Source organism: Thermobia domestica, chromosome 7, assembly GCF_964235325.1.
Source record: "Thermobia domestica chromosome 7, izTheDome1.hap1.1, whole genome shotgun sequence".
Lineage (NCBI taxonomy): Eukaryota > Metazoa > Arthropoda > Insecta > Zygentoma > Lepismatidae > Thermobia > Thermobia domestica.
This window is the reverse complement of record NC_137460.1, coordinates 23,747,773-23,768,633: the sequence shown is the minus strand read 5'-3', so window position 1 is coordinate 23,768,633 and position 20,861 is coordinate 23,747,773. Positions and strand designations below refer to the sequence as shown.

General features: G+C 35.1%; 1 protein-coding gene across 4 annotated transcripts in view; it reads right to left on the bottom strand.

Annotated features, from left to right (window-relative positions):
* Positions 1-20,861, bottom strand: part of alpha-Spec (alpha spectrin) — a 164,881-nt gene that overhangs the window by 81,503 nt on the left and 62,517 nt on the right. For all 4 annotated transcript variants that reach the window (XM_081764258.1, XM_081764260.1, XM_081764261.1 and 1 more), the window contains 4 exons: positions 18,118-18,288; positions 17,062-17,229; positions 15,142-15,381; positions 13,001-13,189 (listed from right to left, as the gene is read on the bottom strand). In XM_081764258.1, the coding sequence (XP_081620384.1) occupies positions 13,001-13,189; positions 15,142-15,381; positions 17,062-17,229; positions 18,118-18,288 (768 nt within the window). The remainder of the gene's footprint in view (positions 1-13,000; positions 13,190-15,141; positions 15,382-17,061; positions 17,230-18,117; positions 18,289-20,861) is intronic.

Here is a 20,861-nt window from a genome sequence, read left to right as displayed (position 1 = left end):
GTATGTCCTATAAGGATTTTTTTAATGTATTAAATAAAATGGGACTGTTAAGAGACACATTCTTCATTAAAATACAATTAAACGATAACAAAGAGTTGTGTGATATGCTTTGTTGGTTGGATTCAAGTGCAGCGTCCCTTTTGAGCACTGAGGCTATAGGACACGAGGACCTACAACTTAAAGTATATCCGAATCACACGACTTCTCACCGGGAATTATAATATACTTTCTTGTATTTTATATTATGTTACAATTATTTTTGATGAAATTGTCTTAGTATTCAATTAAAATTATACTGTCTTACTATGTGAAACCATTTATATTTGTTGTAAATTCTGATTATTACGTATCTTCCTTTTCTCCCCCTAAAAATAGTAGAATCGTCCCTTTTTTCTCTGAAAAAATCCGACAACCCTACAGCATAGTAAATGCAAACGTAAGCGAATAAGCCCAGTAGACAGGGAAAAAAAAAAATGAAATGAAATCTTGAAGTTTTACACGTCCCACGGTTATACCGGCTAGGCTAAAGGAGACTTGATGAGAAATGAAGGAAATGGTGGAAGAAAGGAAGTGGAAGAATCCCGAGAAAATCCATACGCACACAGTGTTTGTCCGCCACAAAGTTCAGTTGACGCAAGCTGGGATCGAACCAAGGATTCCATGTACCAGAGGTGAGCGCTCTAGCACTGAGCCACCGCGTCCTGCGGATAGGAATAATTGGGACACACTGAATGAAGTTAATTAACCTTATTTAACATGCTAATGGTTGTTTCATACCTTTTAATAAATAGTTCCTATTATTTTGAATGAATAGTATCACCAGCTCTACGGCCGCCACTAATGAAGTTTTAAAGCAAGTAATTCCTACTTAAGACTAAGTTAGTAGGGAACTTCATTTTGCGGCATGTAACCTGCTACTAATGCTAAAGAGTTTATAACAGTGGTGAAATAATTATAAAAATTCCGGAACAGCAATGATACAAGAAATTCCTTAAGGTTATTCATTACGTCCAAATAGTTTGTTTCTAAAACGGTAGATGGCGCCACCATCACCAATGTTAACATATGCAACTAATAAAATTAAAACAATCAAAAATAAAATGAACAATGCAAAAATTAAGCAAAAACGGATATAATCTGGTTAGTGGACGTTACAAAATCTAGGGAATGGTACGTGTCGATTTCACTTATTGTTATTAGTTTCATTGTTAGACGCCACCATTGTTAAGTAAACAATCAGCTTTATCTGCCGTACTTTCTACCAGAAAGTGACCAAACTTTACACACCCATTTAAGATTGAAATATCTAGGGAATGGTATGTGTCGATTTTACATATTGTTGTTAATTTCATTGTTGAAGACCACCATTGTTAAATAAACAATCAACTTTATGTGCCACACTTTCTAAAACAAACTGACCAAACTTAGCATACTTATTTACAATTGAGACATCTATGGAATGGTACGTGTCGATTTCACTTATTGTTGTTAGTTTCATTGTTGAAGGCCTACATTGTTAAATAAACAATTAACTTTATCTGCCACACTTTATATTACAAACTAACCAAACTTGGCATACTCATTTACAATTGAGACATCTATGGAACGGTACGTGTCGATTTCACTTATTGTTGTTAGTTTCATTGTTGAAGACCACCATTGTTAAATAAACAATTAACTTTATCTGCCACACTTTATACTACAAACTAACCAAACTTGGCATACTCATTTACAATTGAGACAACTATGGAACGGTACGTGTCGATTTCACTTATTGTTGTTAGTTTCATTGTTGAAGACCACCATTGTTAAATAAACAATTAACTTTATCTGCCACACTTTATACTACAAACTAACCAAACTTGGCATACTCATTTACAATTGAGACATCTATGGAACGGTACGTGTCGATTTCACTTATTGTTGTTAGTTTCATTGTTGAAGACCACCATTTTTAAATAAACAATTAACTTTATCTGCCACACTTTATACTACAAACTAACCAAACTTGGCATACTCATTTACAATTGAGACATCTATGGAACGGTACGTGTCGATTTCACTTATTGTTGTTAGTTTCATTGTTGAAGACCACCATTGTTAAATAAACAATTAATTTTATCTGCCACACTTTATACTACAAACTAACCAAACTTGGCATACTCATTTACAATTGAGACATCTATGGAACGGTACGTGTCGATTTCACTTATTGTTGTTAGTTTCATTGTTGAAGACCACCATTGTTAAATAAACAATTAACTATCTGCCACACTTTATACTACAAATTAACCAAACTTGGCATACTCATTTACAATTGAGACATCTATGGAATGGTATGTGTCGATTTCACTTATTGTTGTTAGTTTCATTGTTGAAGACCACCATTGTTAAATAAACAATTAACTTTATCTGCCACACTTTATACTACAAACTAACCAAACTTGGCATACTCATTTACAATTGAGACATCTATGGAACGGTACGTGTCGATTTCACTTATTGTTGTTAGTTTCATTGTTAGAGGACATCATTGTTAAATAAAGAATCAACTTTATCTGCCACACTTTCTACCAGAAACCGACAAAACCTTGCACACTCATTTAAGATTGAAATATCTAGGGAAAGATATGTGTCGATTTCTCATATTGTTGTTAGTTTCATTGTTCAAGACCATCATTGTTAAATGCACAAGCGTTGGATTTCTACATTGTTAAATAAACGATCATCTTCATCTGCCATACTTTCTAACACAAACTGACCAAACTTGGCGCACCCATCGGATTACCACAGAGATATATACTGAATGGTACCAATCAATTTCTCATATTGTTGTTAGCTTCATTCTTCGGGGCCACCATTGTTATACAATCGTTGGATTTCTCCATTATTAAATAAACAATCAACTTTATCTGCCACACTTTCTACCACAAACTGACCAAACTTGCATAATCATTTACGATTGAGATGTCGATGGAACGGTACGTGCCGATTTCACTTATTGTTAGTTTCATTCTTAAAGGAAACCATTGTTTAAAAAAAACAATCAACTTTATCTGCCACACTTTCTACCAGAAACTGACCAAACTTTGCACACGCATTTAAGATTGAAGTATCTAGGGAATGGTATGTGTCGATTTCACATTTTTTTGTTCTTTCATTGCTAGATGCCACCATTGTTAAATAAACAATCAAGTTTTTCTGCCACACTTTCTACCACAAACTAACCAAAATTTGCAGAATCATTTAAGATTAAGATATCTATGGAATGGTATGGGTCGATTTCACATATTGTTGTTTGTTTCATTGTTAGAGGCCACCATTGTTAAACAAACAATCAATATTAATGGCCATACGTTCTACCAGAAACTGACCAAACTTTGCGCACCCATTTAAAGTTGAAATATCTACAGAATGCTATGTGTCGATTTCACATATTGTTGTTAGTTTCATTGTTGTAAGACACCATTGTTAAATACATAATCGTTGGATTTCTTCATTATTAAACAACAATCAACTTTATCTGCCATATTTTCTACCACAAACTGACCAAACTTGCACAATCATTTACGATTGAGATGTCGATGGAACGGTACGTGGCGATTTCACTTATTGTTGTTACTTTCATTTTTAGAGGCCACCATTAAAAAAAAAAAAAAAAAAAAAAAAAAAAAAAAAAAACAATCAACTTTGTCTGCCACACGTTCTACCAGAAACTGACCAAACTTTGCACACGCATTTAAGATTGAAATATTTAGGGAATGGTACGTGTCGATTTCACATATTGTTCTTTCATTGTTAGATGCCACCATTGTTAAATAAACAATCAAGTTTTTCTGCCACACTTTCTACCACAAACTAACCAAACTTGCACAATCATTTACGATTGAGATATCTATGGAATGGTATGGGTCGATTTCACATATTGTTGTTAGTTTCATTGTTAGAGGACACCATTTTAAGTAAAGAATCAACTTTTTCTGCCGTACTTTCTACCACAAACTGACCAAACTTTATACATCCATTTAAGATTGAGATATCTAAAGACTGGTACGTGTCGATTCCACATATTCTTGTTAGTTTCATTACTGAAGGCCTACATTGTTTAAACAGTCAACTTTATCTAACACACTTTCTAACACAAACTGATCAAACTTGGCACACCCATCGGATTATGACAGAGATATCTACTGAATGGTACCAATCGATTTCACATGTTGTTACTTTCGCTGTTCAAGGCCACCATTTTAAAACAATCTATGGATCTCTCCATTATTAAATATACTATCAACATTATCTGCCATACTTTCAACCACAAACTAACCAAACTTGGCACACTCATTTACAATTGAGATATCTATGGAATGGTACGTGTCGATTTCACTTATTGTTGTTAGTTTCATTGTTGAAGACCACCATTGTTAAATAAACAATTAATTTTATCTGCCACACTTTATACTACAAACTAACCAAACTTGGCATACTCATTTACAATTGAGACATCTATGGAACGGTACGTGTCGATTTCACTTATTGTTGTTAGTTTCATTGTTGAAGACCACCATTGTTAAATAAACAATTAACTTTATCTGCCACACTTTATACTACAAACTAACCAAACTTGGCATACTCATTTACAATTGAGACATCTATGGAATGGTACGTGTCGATTTCACTTATTGTTGTTAGTTTCATTGTTAAAGACCACCATTGTTAAATAAACAATTAACTTTATCTGCCACACTTTATACTACAAACTAACCAAACTTGGCATACTCATTTACAATTGAGACATCTATGGAACGGTACGTGTCGATTTCACTTATTGTTGTTAGTTTCATTGTTAGAGGACATCATTGTTAAATAAAGAATCAACTTTATCTGCCATACTTTCTACCAGAAACCGACAAAACCTTGCACACTCATTTAAGATTGAAATATCTAGGGAAAGATATGTGTCGATTTCTCATATTGTTGTTAGTTTCATTGTTCAAGACCATCATTGTTAAATGCACAAGCGTTGGATTTCTATATTGTTAAATAAACGATCATCTTCATCTGCCATACTTTCTAACACAAACTGACCAAACTTGGCGCACCCATCGGATTACCACAGAGATATATACTGAATGGTACCAATCAATTTCTCATATTGTTGTTAGCTTCATTCTTCGGGGCCACCATTGTTATACAATCGTTGGATTTCTCCATTATTAAATAAACAATCAACTTTATCTGCCACACTTTCTACCACAAACTGACCAAACTTGCATAATCATTTACGATTGAGATGTCGATGGAACGGTACGTGCCGATTTCACTTATTGTTGTTAGTTTCATTCTTAAAGGCCACCATTGTTTAAAAAAAACAATCAACTTTATCTGCCACACTTTCTACCAGAAACTGACCAAACTTTGCACACGCATTTAAGATTGAAGTATCTAGGGAATGGTATGTGTCGATTTCACATTTTTTGTTCTTTCATTGTTAGATGCCACCATTGTTAAATAAACAATCAAGTTTTTCTGCCACACTTTCTACCACAAACTAACCAAAATTTGCAGAATCATTTAAGATTAAGATATCTATGAAATCGTATGGGTCGATTTCACATATTGTTGTTTGTTTCATTGTTAGAGGCCACCATTGTTAAACAAACAATCAACATTAATGGCCATACGTTCTACCAGAAACTGACCAAACTTTGCGCACCCATTTAAAGTTGAAATATCTACAGAATGCTATGTGTCGATTTCACATATTGTTGTTAGTTTCATTGTTGTAAGACACCATTGTTAAATACATAATCGTTGGATTTCTTCATTATTAAACAACAATCAACTTTATCTGCCATATTTTCTACCACAAACTGACCAAACTTGCACAATCATTTACGATTGAGATGTCGATGGAACGGTACGTGGCGATTTCACTTATTGTTGTTACTTTCATTTTTAGAGGCCACCATTTAAAAAAAAAAAAAAACAATCATCTTTGTCTGCCACACGTTCTACCAGAAACTGACCAAACTTTGCACACGCATTTAAGATTGAAATATTTAGGGAATGGTACGTGTCGATTTCACATATTGTTCTTTCATTGTTAGATGCCACCATTGTTAAATAAACAATCAAGTTTTTCTGCCACACTTTCTACCACAAACTAACCAAACTTGCACAATCATTTACGATTGAGATATCTATGGAATGGTATGGGTCGATTTCACATATTGTTGTTAGTTTCATTGTTAGAGGACACCATTTTAAGTAAAGAATCAACTTTTTCTGCCGTACTTTCTACCACAAACTGACCAAACTTTATACATCCATTTAAGATTGAGATATCTAAAGAATGGTACGTGTCGATTCCACATATTCTTGTTAGTTTCATTACTGAAGGCCTACATTGTTTAAACAGTCAACTTTATCTAACACACTTTCTAACACAAACTGATCAAACTTGGCACACCCATCGGATTATGACAGAGATATCTACTGAATGGTACCAATCGATTTCACATGTTGTTACTTTCGCTGTTCGAGGCCACCATTTTAAAACAATCTATGGATTTCTCCATTATTAAATATACTATCAACTTTATCTGCCATACTTTCAACCACAAACTAACCAAACTTGGCACACTCATTTACAATTGAGATATCTATGGAATGGTACGTGTCGATTTCACTTATTGTTGTTACTTTCATTGTTAGAGGCCAGCTTTGTTAAATGAACAATCAACTATATGTGCCATACTTTCTACCAGAAATTGGCCAAACCTTGCACAGACATTTAAGATTGAAATATCTAGGGAAACATATGTGTCGATTTCTCATATTGTTGTTAGTTTCATTGTAAAGTTCACCATTGTTAAATAAACATTCGTTGGATTTCTCCATTGTTAAATAAACGATCAACTTTATCTGCCATACTTTCTACCACAAACTAAGCAAACTTTGCACACTCATGAACGATTGAAATATCTATGGAATGGTATGTGTCGATTTCACATATTGTTGTTCTTTCATTGTTGAAGGCCACCATTGTTAAATAAACAATCGTTGAATTTCTAAATTGTTACCTAAACAATCAACTTTATCTTACACTCTTTCTACCACAACTAACCAAATTTGGCGCACTCATTTGCAATTGAGACATCTATGGAACAGTACGTGTCGATTTCACTTATTGTTGTTAATTTCATTGTTAGAGACCAGTTTTGTTAAATGAACAATCAACTATATGTGCCATACTTTCTACCAGAAACTGACCAAACCTTACACACTCATTTAAGATTGAAATATCTAGGGAAATATATGTGTCGATTTCTCATATTGTTGTTAGTTTCATTGTTGAAGACCACCATTGTTAAATACACAATCCTTGGATTTCTACATTGTGAAATAAACGATCAACTTTATCTGCCATACTTTCTACCACAGACTAACCAAACTTTGCACACCCATTTAAGATTGAAATATGTAGGAAATAGTACGTGTTGATTTCACATATTGTTCTTAGTTTCATTGTTGGAGGCCTCCATTTTTAAATAAACAGTAAACTATTTTCCGTACTTGCTACCAGAAACTAAGCAAACTTTGCTTACCTATTTACGATTGAAATATCTATGGAATGATACATGTCGATTATCAAGGGCTAACAAGCCCTAGCCAAATTGTGTGTAATACAGCAGTATGCGTTGGGATCAAACGATAATTATTCGTGATCAAACGAGCTGGACAAATTCCGATTGAATTTGTTTCCATGGTGGCTGTGGTGGAGGGGCTAACAGGTCATCGGTAAATGTTATTGTTCGGAAAATGGAATAGTAAAAAAATAAAATAAAAAAAATAAACATATTTCATTCAGAACTTTGTTGCGCCTGTTTTATAACCAGTGTGAACTAGTTGTGTGCCTCCAGATTTTTTTTTTTTTTTTTTTTTGTCAGGTGGAGCGGGATGGCCCCCTACAGCGTTCCTAGAATTACACTCTAAAAGCCCACAGTGTTCCTAGAATTGCACTCTAAAAGTCCCTCCCATACAACTGACCTGTGCTTCCCAGCAGACACCTCACATTTGAACTCTGGTGAGATTCTATGTAAGTTTGTTGGCTGTACGTACAAATGCAGAGAATAAACATGTATTACGGAATGAGAAGTTGTCGAAATAAATTTGAAAGCTGAGTATTTTTTCGCGACATAAGTGAAGAGTAATTATATACCCTTGAAGAGTACCCTGGAGAGTAAGAAAGCTCTAAGCAAAATAATCATTGAATAAATAGCAATGTAATCACAGTAATGTGTATATATGGCATGTTGTATCTCTACTAGATTGTCAGAGCATTTTTTGATGTGAGCGGTCTCGCTATCGAATTTCCAGAAGAACATTAAAAAAAAAAGTATTTAGGTCTATTCCATTTTAAACAAACGAAATACGTTGCGTAAAAGAACTTTCCATGTTAAAATATTTGATGGGTAGAGTAGTTTGTATGGGATTTGATTGTTATTGCATGTATCTATTGCATGCTGAATAGGTAGCTGGGAAAGCAGCCAAGATATTCATTCTGACGGTTGCAAGCCAGTGAAAATACAGAGCAACAGTTACTCCAAGGGAGTAGATAATAGATAAAAATTCTTAAAACTACCGTGGGGGAGAGAGCCGAAAGAGGGTATAGTGTGAAATTTTGGGCCGGAACTAGGGAAGTTCCGCCAGGAACGCGAATCACCTGTATACGGCTCTCATTGTTGAGACACTAAAATTTTCAATTACTCGTATACGGAAGATAAACATTACAAAACTATTTTATTTATTTATTTATTTATTTACTTATTCCTCGGGGGGTAGTCTATCTCAGAAAATTACGATTAGCATAATTCTGTGTTTCAGGAGTGCGCTTCGAACCCACCCCCCAGAGGCGGTGTTTTGGGCGGGCGAAGTATACCTTGTCCGCAGGTCCACACTAAAGTATATGTAACACACATGTACGTGTGTGTGTGTGTGTGTGTGTGTGTGTGTGTGTGTATGTGTGTGTATATATGTATGCTAAATGTAAAATATTTTTGAACCAATGTTTCCAATCCAAACAATAGAGCCCCACGGCTCCAACTCGCCAAGGGCTCCATAAGAACAAATTCCGCCTGTGTCACCTTCTACACATCAGTGGCTATGCCCATAGTATATTCTATGATAACAATTGACTGAATGTGCTTTTCAAGTTTCACTTTCTTGGAAAGAGAATGCGTAAGACTCTCTTAGTGTTGCAACGAGACGAGACAGGACTCTTTGAAGCGAGACACGATACAATACGAAACGTTTCGTGAAATGTCTCGTCTCGTGTCTCGAAAAATACAAACACAGTTTCTGAATTTGCTTAAAAATTTATTAACTCGGAATAAATTATTTGCCTTCGAAATGTATACCATCTTTTATTATTTCAAATGATCGAAATGATTCAATGTTTCAAATCCTACAAAGAACAGAGAATACCTAAATAATTTTTTAAAAATGATTCTTACAAACAGCTTTCACTTCCATTTTTCAATCGATTCAAGTTTAATTATTTTGTGATAGTGCTCCAGATTCAAATACAAATGTAAAGCGTTCATTGAGATCAGTGTTTCAGAAGATTTTATTCCGGGGGCTGGTGGAAATATCTACGTATAAAAATCCTGTTATAGGAGTACACGTAGAAGTGGCAATTTTATCAGTAAATAACTATTGTTTCATGGTCTTTCTCGTTCCGAACCAAGACAGAAACGTGTCAGCCTTTCTCGATACTGAGTTTTGAAAAGATGCTGATTTGACAACAAAATTTATCTTTTTTATTGTTTTATGATGTTATTCGAAGCTAAACCATTTTTTAAATGGGAAAGTTACATAGGCCTCCTTATTTGTTGAAGTGGCGCCAGGGGTTCTGAAAAAAGGATATCAGAATAAATGGGGAAATCTTGCCTTTCGACGTTACTGACGGTATTGACAAATGTTCCTATCGAGGTAATTACTGGTTCAGTCGAATCTAAGCAGTCGTTGCTGGAAGATTGCAGTCGTATTGTGTGTTGTGCTACCAAACAAAACTTGGTTAAAAGTTGTAATTTTAACCACTTGGTATAACAGCTCTTTTTGTGGGCCTCAGCCTTTCTGGTGTTGCCACGAGACGAGACAGAACCATTCGATACGAGACGAGACGGGCACATCTTTTCTAGACGAGACGACACAGCCAGACATCTCGTCTTGTCTCGTGGCAACACTAGACTCTCTAGATATATCAGTGCAAGGTATGACAACGTTCCTCACGGAGCACATGTTAGCTCTCAGCCTCTTTCTTTCACTGATGTTTGTTTACGTAGTAGATGAATATATAGAGAGTAACAAAAGGATGAGATATGCAGATTCTCCTGAAACCACATTAAAATTGTAGCAGTATTTGGAACTTGTTATAAATGGATTTACCGGGGAACTAAAATAATTCTTGGAATTGATCATACACTATTGATAAAAAAAAAAAAAAAAAAAAAAAAAAAAAAAAAACATGGAAACAAGTAAAGACAAAGAACTGAAATCGTGAATTTGTTTTCAAAATACAGAAATATCGAAGGAATATCTGTTTAGCCGACTTTAATTGTAAACGAATTTTGAATAAATTTGCATTCCCTGAATTCTTATACATAAAAGAATAGAAATCTTTCTTTTAGCGTACGAAAGAGAGGCTTTAGGAAATTAGGCCAAGATAATTAAAATGGTACTGTCCTTTACAAAATTTAAGGGGAAGACCATGATTGAAAAAGCATCAGTCAAACTATAAAGGTCAATGGTAGTTTTTGTCATTTCTTACGACCACTATATGCACCTTATTGCGAAAAATTTATTCGTATTATAAAATCGCTATCGTTGAATAAATGTCAAATTTAAAAGATCTTAGAGATGAAATTGTCATTACCTCTGCCGCATAATATATTCTAGCTTTGGTACCCATGTCATTATATGACATTCACGATAAGTGACAAGAAGAATTAAATCCCAAGTTCAAAACGTAAGGAAAGAAACCGGCTGTTCGCCCTTCAAATTGTGAAAAATGTACCAAAATTGTTGAAATTATGATTTTGTATTTCTTTACGAGAAAGAAGAATAAAAATAAAAATTGGAGCAATTATGTATGTACAAGTCCACTATCTTCTTCAAGTTACTAAACTAACTTCAAGTGTTTCAACCATTTTTGACACATATCTCGAAAACTTTTAGTGATATTAGAGGCAAGAATACGTGGTTGATAATGAGCTTTTTAATTATGTCACAATACTTTTGAATTTTACCTTATGAGAAATGGCATATTCCAAAAATAATTCAGTACCACCCTAACCTGAATTTTACCAAAAGATTAGCGAAAGTGATACGGTGTGCGTCGTCCAGGGTTTAATTCCCGGTGTGGCACTCAAACATTGCTGTGTTGACCAAACATCGAGAGAGAAGTTGGGAAACTAAAAGATAGCGGACTTCAATCTAGACAGCCGGCTACGTTGGGTGTAGTTGTGCTGACCACTAACATAAGCCCGCTGGAGACTCAGATCACAAGGGACTGTTGCGCCAGGAGTTTGTATATAGCGTAAGTAAGGACGAATGGGCCTCCCCGCAAAAATGTTAAACGGACCCCCTCTATCCACATCCATGAGTCACGTAAAATTTGCAGAGAACAGTTTTGACTTTCTATGTTCTATCTAGGGAGTCACAACTTGCTTATATGCAAAAAAATGCACATTATTATTATTATTATTATTATTATTATTATTATTATATTATTGTGCTATAGTTTTCGTCTATTCTGTTGTACCAACCTCGAGAGTCTACGACATCCGACATTTTTAATGAGGTGTAGTCGCCCCACTTTTTGTTGTTTGGTTCGATGCTGGTTTCACTGTCCTTTTCCCACCTTTGAAATACATAAGCACGGCAGATCGCGAAAACTCGACAAGTCGCGCTGTTTCCGAAATGAAGCTCCCAGCCATTTACTCACCCTGATATATCGTCGTCCTTCCCCATTCAAGGCACAAGCACCACACTGACTAATCGAGTGAGATTCTTGTCACGTTTGGCGCGCGGTTGTGTTATGCCTTGTAGCTCTTATCTCTGCACAATGATTTCGTTCAAAAAGTAGCGAGTGGTCATAATGTTTTCGCTGGTCAGTATAAGTTTTGTTGGCATTTAATTTACTAAATAATCGCTCAGGTGTTACCGTCTTCACAGGTAAAAATGAGATATAGTTGGAACATCACATAATTTTTAACATCCTAACATTATAAAGTTTAACTTCGAAACTGAAATGGGCCTCTTTCTGTTCTGGGCCTCTCAATGTTGCGGGCCCTGCAGGCCCTTTAGTTGCGCCACAGCATTCTCTCTACTCAGAAGGATAGGGACAAATAGAAAAATCAAAATTCATTCTGTCCATTTTTCAAGCATCATACACTTCAGAAAAAAAAATCATATAATACTGATATGTAAGAAAATATTGGTATTGTTTGTTTTCTGTATACAAAGAACCATTTAAGTTTTTTCTCTCATATTCTGGTAATAATCGAAAAAAAAAGAAAAGAGCTTCATGTGATAAACGGACGAAAGAAAATTTGTCAACGCGATGCGAATGACGTTCTCTGCAAGCTAATTCACGTTTTTCGTACAAAAACTCTATTCCTACCTGCAAAAAGAAAAGATTTCTGTTACTCGTCAATGGTTGAGATTTTGCCCTGCGGCTGAACAATACGGCTTGTAAAACTAGACCCTGACTGACTGCAGGTGCACGAAGGAAAAAAAAACTGTTGGATTCCTCTCCCCGCCCACTTCAATTGTGGATATCATGGACACATTTAAACTGAGCGGTACGATCTTTCAATTCTTCCCAGTAGAGGTGCCAGCAGTGATTGCTAAATGAAAAAGTGAGCATCTGGTGGCGAAAAGGCGAAGTGCTCGGACAAGGGGGTGGGCACAGTAACCTTAAACAGAAGTACTTTACCATTGATCGTCTCTGGGCCACATCATCAGCTGCATAGTGTTGTCCTTCAATCAGTTTGGTAGCAAATTCATCAAGTGCCTTGATCTTCTCTTCCTGGGCTGCCAATGACTTTTCGAAGTCTTCGTGCTTTTTAATTAAAGCTTCAACGGAATCCAGTGAATCTCCCAGATCTTCATTGGCCAAGAAAGCCTATAACGAATGCAAACAATATTAAGGTCATCGTAAAGTAAATGATAACTATTAGTTACTTAAGAACGTACAAAATACTAATTTGAACATAGACGAGAGTGTTAAAAAATGCAAAAACAGTTAGTTATTAAGAAACATTAATCATTGTGCAGAAGAACCAGCGAACACAAAAAATAATTAAATGATATATCGAAGTCGACTATGTCAAAATGGGTTCCAAAAACCAGAAACTTTCTGAACTGCTTCTACACCCTTACACCTGATCTAGAGAATCCCACTGCTAACAGTAATAACGTAATTAAAGCAATTTAGCTTTTAAAAACCTAACTGCATAAACAAGTATGCAGTTAGATATTCCTAAATATTTACACACTAAAGAAGTAAATCATTTTCCTAAAATAGTCATTACACTACAGTTACAATCCTGTTACCATTATTAGCCAAGATTTATTTTTCATTCTCCTCTTATTTAAATAACTGTTTTCACAGTCAATTTCAAAGTATTTAAGATACTCGTCCATATCGTCACTATTTCCTACATTATTTGCTATATATATATATATATATATATATATATATATATATATATATATATATATATATATATATATATATATATATATATATATATATATATATAGGATGTTTTAAAACAACACCGACAACGTTTGGGAGGTGATTCCTGACACCAAGATAAGACAAAAAAGTATACACCATTCTAGGTGCACAAATGCTTCCTTTCGGAGTTACAGGCTTCCGAAAACATGAAAAAATGAACTTTAAACGTCCATAGCTCCAAAACTATAGGACCTACCGTACTCGGGTCAAGACTTCACTTAGGAACTAATATGTACCCTATCCAAAAATACAGGTTTCAGAATCCTAAGGTAATCATGAAGCAATTTTTATAGAGGGAGTTTGGCTACGGTCATATAATTTGAAGTACTCTCCAATTGCCTCTATAAAAATTATTACGAAGTACTGCAGGATTCTGAAACATGGATATTTGGATAGGGCACATATTAGTTCCTAAGTGAAGTCTTGACCCGACCCATATATTATATCGGGTGTTCTAAAAATGGAGCCCACGGACCCGGACCACGGAGCACTATTTAACAGATCAAAATAAAGCGAAAATGTTATATGATTGAATAACCTCCTTTAGCCGCTGTAGGAACTTAAAATTTCACTATATTTCATTATGTGGCAACGTCGTAGATTAACTTGGAACCATTAGCATTGCCCTACAAATTCACTAAAAAGTTACATCGATTGCTACACTAATAAGTGATGTTAGTGTCAACGTCTTTTGAATTTAACTGCCATCTAGAAAGAATCGATGGAACTTTTTTGATGGTTTGTCAGATCTTCTCTATGGTTCTTTATCTGCAACGTTGCCACATAGTGCAATTCGGGTCTCTAGACGAGGACTCGAAATGTATACAAATTAGGGATGGGCAAAAGCGGTTTTTATAGAAATCGGAAAAACCGACATTTCGGTTTTCTCCAAAACCGGTTTCGGTGAAAACCTTTGGAAAACACAAATCTATTTCTGTGGAAACGGATTCGGTTTCCGAAGAACAACGAAACACTATTCGGATCAGAAATAGAACAAATTCTGAAAAAAAAACGGAACCGGTTTTGAAGAAAACCGAAACCGGATTAGGTGAAAGCCGAACCGGTTTTTGTGTCCACCACTAAACAAATATATATATATATATATATATCTGGCTTTATTTTGATTTGTTCAATAGTGCCCTATGGTTTGTGGACGCCATTTTCAGACCATCCGTTATACATTTATATATTCATGAAGGACAAAGGATCGATTATTCGAGTGGCCTTCGATCTCAAAACTGCACAACCAGACCTCAAACTCGTAATTTAGATCATGATACGGGGTTTCCTTTCATGTTTTTAATGGTGAATTAAGAAATTTCTAAGGTTTTTACCTCTTGTTTAGCCATCGAGGTGTCTGCTTGCTCTGTGTCTCTATAGAAAAGCTGAAGATCCATGCACTGCTCGTAGAGAATGCGTCTTTCTTCCCAGAGAGAAAGAAGCGAGGTCTTCTCGGAAGCAAGGATTACCAATTTTTCTTTTACTTCCTCTGATGCATAATGTTCCCTGTCCAGCAGTAACTGTCCAGCTTCTGCAGTTGCACGGAAACTGTCCTCACGTGCGTCGATTTCTCCCTGAAATGGTAAAAAGGAATTAAAAACATTTTTGTAAACGTTACTAGCTTCCTTCGGTGGCATTTAAATGGCAATAAGTCAGTACGTTTCTCCTAAATAATTAAATTAACATACATAAGAGTAAAAATGTAGAGATAAAGACCTAAGACTTTTGTCCAAAAATGTATAAACATTGCCAGGTCATAGTATAAGTACTACTACATCAGGAATTCGTTTAACTACACCCGTCACATATTTATAACAATGGCAAGAAGAGAATAACGTAACTTTACTACGAAAACTACCTTACAATTCTTTCTTGCTCTACATGTCAAATGCTTCAGAGTACCATTATTATATTTTCTGCAATAATTAGACGGTTTCAACAACGAAAGGCCCTGTATAAAAAAGAAAACGAGAACTGGAAATCCTGCACATACTCATGCTTACTTAAAATCATATAGTTTTAGAGTAACTACTTAATGTTATACATAATGTTGATTTGACCTGATTTTGGGTTTAGTGCCCCTTTCAGCACCGAGGCTATATGAGACGTGGACCTACAGATTAATGTGGGATCCAAACCACATGAACTCCCTGTGGAATCAAACCTGGGTCTCCCACACCAAAGGCACGTACGCTCATCGCTTAGCGACGAGGGAGCTTGTGTTACACAGAAGATATTATTATTGTTTAATCAAGTAAATTTACAGAGAAATTTCTTCTCAGTAAAATGATTTTTTTAAAAATATATATTGTAATGTACCACGTTCTTGTGTTTATAAACAATCACACGTGCTCCTGTTTGTAAACATAAACCACATGTATTTATGTTGAAGTACTACACCTCACGTTGGATTACTACAAGAAGCAAACGACGGGCACCAGCACCGCCTACAAGTCACATAATACCACGAGAGCAACAGCGCGATCACGCTTGAAGCCCCTATATAATAATAATAAAAAAAAATCGACAAACAATCCCCAATCTACGATTGGTCTCCCGTCCTCTAGCTTACCTAGAGCTCTAAAAAGAACCAAACCTCATAACCTCTAGTCTGCTACGGGACTCTAGGCTTCCCTTTCACTTGGCTAGCTTGCTCAAAGCTATTTGCCAACCCAGTTGCTTAGCATTCTGCGGAGCTCTGTAACTCTTAACCCCTCACTGCTTGCTGCGGAGCATTAGTTTCCTACATCACTCTACTTAGCTTGTCCAGGGTTCTGTAAAAATCCTGTTCTAAAAGCTGCAAATTCTTAAGCTACCTTTTTCTACCTCACATTAAACACAAGTTGCATTATAATATTTCTATAAATACTGTTGTTATATTATTTTTAAAAAAATAATAAACCAGTAATAAAAATCAATTCTAAACTCTAATTTACTCAACCTAGCTCTACCTATCACTTCAAAAGGAAGAACTTTTACATTTACATTATTAAAAATTACTTCATACAATTTATAAGTTAATTATCTATTCTGTAATATTTTTAGTTTTTATTTAAAGCTTTTGTTATCTAAATTGTCAGCATCCTAGAAGTTCTCAACTCAACTCTACCTAAAAACAGTGGCTAATACTTTGAAATAATTTTAATTAAGGCTATTTGACAATTTAAGCTGTGTGTCTCAGCATTTATTATTTCCTGACCGAGGTACGATATACCAGCTTAACTTACAACAATAAATAGATTATTTTAACTCACCTTATGTTCCTGATGCCTTTCTAATAGAGCTTCTGCTCCAGCCACATCCTTCGCGAGTTCATCCGCTGAAATGATTGCTTTCATGTCATTGATCCACGAGATAAGATCTCGGAAATCAGCCAAAAATCTATGGAGGAAGTAGGATTCGTCCAGCTTTTGTCTGCGTTCCTACGCAATAAATGGGAAATTAGTATCTGTTAATAACACTGTCACTTAAATATTACATAGCTATTTTAAAATTATCTATTCCATTTTTGCCTCTCGAATTTTGTATTGAGTAGTATTTTCTTCAGCTTTACACATTCCCATTGTTTTAATCTGTTAGGTGTTTTACCATGCACAATACACATTGTAAACCTACCACACACTTAAATGAAATAGGAACAAGAATTTTAGGAATAATTCATAAAAATGCATCAAAAGATTGCGATCTTGGCCAATAATTAGTTTTTGAATCAGGGGATACAAAATTTCTGAACGGCCCCTAAATCGGGTTTTCGTATTTTCTACGGAATAAGCACTCATACTAAGTTAAGTGATAGTTTGGGTTTGGCTACACTATATATAGTTCTCCAGATATAAGGCCTGCAAGAAAATTTTTGATTGAAATATATTGGATCTTTTGATGCATTTTTGGATTAGGGTCCAAAAAATTTTTGAACGGCCCCTAAATCGGATTTTCGTATTTTCTACGGAATAAGCACATCATAGTGAGTTAAGTGATAGTTTAGGTTTGGCTACACTAAATGTATTCTCCAAATATAAGGCCTACAAGAAAATTTTTGACTGAAATATAATAAGTCTTTTGATCCAAAAAGCAGGAAACCGCTCGTCACTATTTTGTTTTCCTGCATTATTACGATTTTTTAAAAGTAAAATCAAATATACATATACTTAAGTCAAGGTTCCTCACAAAGGCTGGTGTGCCATCTTCCCATAAATCTATTTCAGAGCACCTGCAGTTCTATTCCTGTTTGTTGTACGTAGTCTTCAATCAAAAATTCAAATAAGACCCACTCCGCCCTCCTTAATATATAAAATTACACAATTTCTTACCTTAGCTTTAGCTGTAAGTCCTTCCCAGTTGGCAACTATTTCGGCATGTTTGGCTTGAATTTGATCAGCGTGATCAGCATGGATTCCACATAACCTGGCCGCTTCTTGCCCAAGATTTGTTACTTTGTCTTCCAACGCAGCCAAATCTCTTTCCACACCCTCATGTTTTCTCTACAATAGAAATTATAAGATTTTCAAAGTAAACAAAATATAAATGTACTGTAATTGGCAAAAGCATATATTATTTTATTTACTTGTCTCTGAGTTGCTACTTTCAATTTGGCAAATTGAAACTAACAATGGTAAACACATTAAGAACATATAACAAAGATACTAAGTCTACCTGATTGATAGCAATAAGAAATTATATAAAATGCAGTACGGTACTGTATACCTACTTTTGGACCACCCTGTATATATTAGAGTAACTCTTATTTAAAGAATCCTGCCTATCTGTATGTCATTGGAAAGTTCTACACTCGTATATAAAAGAAGTAATCAAGTAGCAAGAAAATTTGAATGTGAATTTTCTTTCGCTGTTTCATTCACCCTAAGCCAAAATATTAAGTTGTTGAACATTTGATATTGAACCTTTGAAAGAGACGTAGACGGCATTTTTTTAAACTACTATATATTTACTACACTCTGTAAAGAAAAAATAGCGACACCTCAATTCTCAAACTAACTTACACAGAAAACCATAGTTGCAGCCCGTTAGAAGAGGAATAGAAGGAAATGAAGAGTGGGATAGTTCATTTGCGTTATCTGTGACACCTGTGGTGTAGGACATCGCTTGTCAATTGTTTGTGTATCAGTAGTATTTTCGATAGATGGCACTGAGTGCGTCTCGTAAATTATTGTAGTAAGAATTCTGCATTGCATTTGTGATGTGTAGGCTGAGGTAAATAGCATTTTATGATTGTTCTTTGCTTTCTCATTGTTTGGACAGTGTGTCAAGTGGCAAAATTTTTGTTGTGCAGTGTTGTTTGTGTGTGATATTGTTGCTACATGTGGACTGTAAACAAATAAGATGGGTAAGAAATGTGAGTTGTGGCAAATCTCTAAAGGAATAGATGGAATTCTGAAAATCCATCATTCTACGGCAGGAAGAGTAATTCACAAGTGGAAACAGCATAACAAACCGTCCCTTCGTCAACAGTGTGAAAGAAAAAAGAAAGCATCACCCAGAGCAGATTGCTAAATGAAATCAATAGCACCGCAGATTTAATGAGTGATTTCCCCAAAAATCGCTTTTGTAGTTTGACATGATCTTGGAACTGCAGTTACTTGTACAACTGTATTGTCTTGACTGTATGAAGAGGATATTACAAAGAAAAAACCGCGTAGAAAGTCGAAACTGACAAAACACAGAGGACTTCAACATGGAGTTTTGTGAGTCGATATGCAACTTGGACTTATGACAACTGAAAGCATGTCGTTTTCTTCATTGAAAAGAAGTTTAAATAGTGGGAAACGATAGTAGTGTGAAGTTGTGGATACGAACAAGCAAGGAACTTGACAAGGATTTTGTTTAAGAGATTCAAATATTCAGTTACTGAGTGATGATATGGACATGGTTCACCGTTAAAGACGTCAGAACGACGGATATATGTGAAGGATCGTTTGATGCACGAAAATATCTTTAAATTCTGGTACGTAAAGTTCTTACAACAGCTAAAGATGACTTTTCTGAAGAAAATATGGACTACTTCCTTTCCCAGGACGATAATGCTTCATGTCACCGAGCCAAAATTGTTAATATGTGGTTCAAGAATATGACTATTTAGAGACTCGTGTGGCCTACAAACTCACCCGACATGAATCCAGTTGAAAATTTGTGGATCAATATGAGTAGAAATTTCAATAGATAACTATCTCAAATAGAATGGAATTCAAGGAACAGATAATCCGGGTGTTATTCCGTGATATCGAGGTTGCATTTTGCAATAGTTTTGTTACCAATGCGGGAAGCCCATGGTGCACACACAAAATATCGTACTTGGTGTATCGTACTTCTCGATGTTTGCACACAATATGTCTTACCCTAAAGAAATTCCATTTCTTGTTTTCTGCTATTGTTGTTGATCTTTTTCAGTTTTATGAATTACTCTTCCTACAAACGATTTTGCTCAAAACACACATAACTACTTATATATGCATATAAATTCACTAAATTCATGTCAAAAGCCTGAAACTTTGGCGCAAGTATTAAGAATAACTACTCATTAGGAATATGCCTTGTAATATTATCAGGAATTCATGTAAAAATTCATATTGATTAAAGTATGTTGAGAAAACCATATTAAAGCAAGTGTCGCTATTTTTTCTTTACAGAGTGTAGTTTAAAGTGAAAAGGAAGTATATAAAACTGATTTATTACGTCAATTAAAATTAGAAAAATATCTGTGCAAGACACTGAGTCTAAACAATTTCAATCGGATTTAAAAATACTGAGTCTATTGTGGATACAAGTATATCCTATTAGATTCATCTCAACACTAAGAAAGAACAGTTGAACTAAATCTTGTGCTATCAAAATTCTTTTAATGGTTACAATGCATTTACTCAAAGATAAGAGGCAAGAAATTTATTTATAATAAAATAACTACCTACATAAAGAATACATTGAATCACTGTAGAATGTTTACGGGGAAAAATCCGTTTTCAGCTCCGAGCCTCTACGGAATACTGTCAATTGAATGTGGAACACAAGCCACATACATTTCCACCGAAAACAAAGAGCC